Source organism: Ciona intestinalis, chromosome 1 (genome assembly GCF_000224145.3).
Source record: "Ciona intestinalis chromosome 1, KH, whole genome shotgun sequence".
NCBI classification, from domain to species: domain Eukaryota; kingdom Metazoa; phylum Chordata; class Ascidiacea; order Phlebobranchia; family Cionidae; genus Ciona; species Ciona intestinalis.
The window spans coordinates 2,838,585-2,840,598 of record NC_020166.2 but is presented as its reverse complement, the minus strand read 5'-3'; the positions used below and the strand labels follow the sequence as shown (position 1 = coordinate 2,840,598).

The window sequence follows — 2,014 nt, the reverse complement described above, 5'->3', positions numbered from 1 at the left end:
TAAATTTAATTGAATACATTTTTTGGGACAAATTTTTTTTTAAAACCTGTTTAAATATTAGAAACATTGCATATGTCACACATTATGTATATTTATACATTTTTGCCCAAATTATTTTCTATTAATTTTATCCCCTTTTTTTAGGCTATACTATACTTTATATGTTTTTTATATGTTTATATGCAAAAAGTATTACAAATTATAAACCGATAAGACACCAAAATCCATATAATTAATTCAGAAATCCTTAAAAAGTTAACAGTTTATAAACTTATAACAGGATGCATTGAAAAAGAACTCGGCTCGGCAGTTAAGGTTGGCGTTTTTACTTCATTCATGGAAAGATACTTTAGATTACTCTGACAACACCATGCATGACGCTGTACAGTTTGAAAAGCTTATGAATGTAAGTTTTTGTTTCTTTAATACATTATGTGTCTGTAATGAAATAGCATGTAGGCTATAATAAAGTTTTACTGTGATTAGGATTATTTTGTTTGCTTGTTGTAGATTTCTTTTACTTGCAATTTTTAATGTGGCTGATGCTTTATCCTGGTCTAAATTCTAGAACCCATGGCGTGCCAGGCTTAGACCTCACCCACATTGAATAGAATGTGGCTTATGTAAAATACATAGTGAAACAGTAATGGGTTTCATGCAGAAATTTTTTGAATTGAGAAATTAAATGAGCTATCGTTAAAATGGTTTTGTCTTTGTGTTGGATTATAGTTTAAACTTGGCCTTAAGTTGAGGTCGCGACCCTTGAGAGTAGCCACGAGTAAACCAATAAGAGCTTTAGTTAAAAAATGGCTGTTAAACCCAACAAATTATATGTACTGCAACGCCGAACCAAAATTTAAACAAATTGTTTTAGGAGTTTTTCCTAACTGTAAAAGATGTTTTACGAAACCAACCAAACAAAGGACCAGAAGCGTTCAAGAAATGGAACCAGGATGAAATGAATCTAGCTAAGCTGTAAGTCAAAACTTTATATTTTATAGCTGTTTTTAAGTGTGGTTATGTGAATGTAACGAATGTAACTTGCTTTATTCTTGCGTGGCCTGAAAACAAAAGTTGTTAAACACAAGTGTTCTGTTTCATACACCTCGTGCCAACTTATGAGTTACCATGTATGTTGCTTTTTGGATAATTGGATTTTTCTTTTTTTTATGTGTATAATAACTTGGTCAACTTATTAGTGACCACTGGGTTGGAGCAATTGTCGTTAAGTGTCTTGCCCGGGGACGCATACACCCATAATTTGGTCTCGAAAACCTATCATAAGAAAAATGTCATTTAAAATCTTGTCAAATGACACACAGTTTAAAGTAGCTACGATATTTACATAAGTTTGGCTCTTCAAGAGAGCATATAGATTGAGTACATATTACATTTAAAATTAAATTTGAATTTTTATACTATCTTGTAAGCTGGCTTGAGGTGTATGAACACCTGTGTTATAACGACGTTTTCTGGTCATGCGAGAATAAAGTAAGTTACGTTCATTCATTCATTCATGTTACGCCTATTTTTCCATCCAGGTTTTCAGAGAGGCAACAATCGGTTCATGCTGCGTTATGCGATAACATTGACACTCGTACAGCTCTTGACAACTTGCGTCAACTTGTGACTGCCTCAAACACCTATATTGCTTTGAAACACGAACAAAAGTCCCTACCGGATGGACAGCTGCTGAAAAATATCGCAAAATATATTACATGGATTTTCAAGGTTATTTGATTTAGATTAAAAAAATTTAAAATATGACACTTGAATAATTCGTGTGAATGCCTAATGTTTGGTAGATTCATTTTATGAGACAACAGTATATTTTTAAACATGTAAAAAACACATTTTAGCTAAATAAAATAATTAATTCCAAGACACACTCAGTACAACAAAGTGGAATACTGACGAATTCTTTAATTAATCATGGTTTTTTGTAAAAGAATTCTTGAGCAAAAAATCAATCAGAGTTTAAATAGAATAATTTACTGAATCACATTCATCATTT

At 31.7% G+C, this 2,014-nt stretch overlaps 1 protein-coding gene across 1 annotated transcript in view; it reads left to right on the top strand.

The window, feature by feature from the left end:
* The window catches only part of LOC100180961 (cysteine--tRNA ligase, cytoplasmic-like), a 12,708-nt gene that overhangs the window by 5,970 nt on the left and 4,724 nt on the right, over window positions 1-2,014 (top strand). The window contains 3 exon segments of the mRNA XM_026836366.1: window positions 263-406; window positions 875-975; window positions 1,542-1,731. Of these exon segments, the coding sequence (XP_026692167.1) occupies window positions 263-406; window positions 875-975; window positions 1,542-1,731 (435 nt within the window).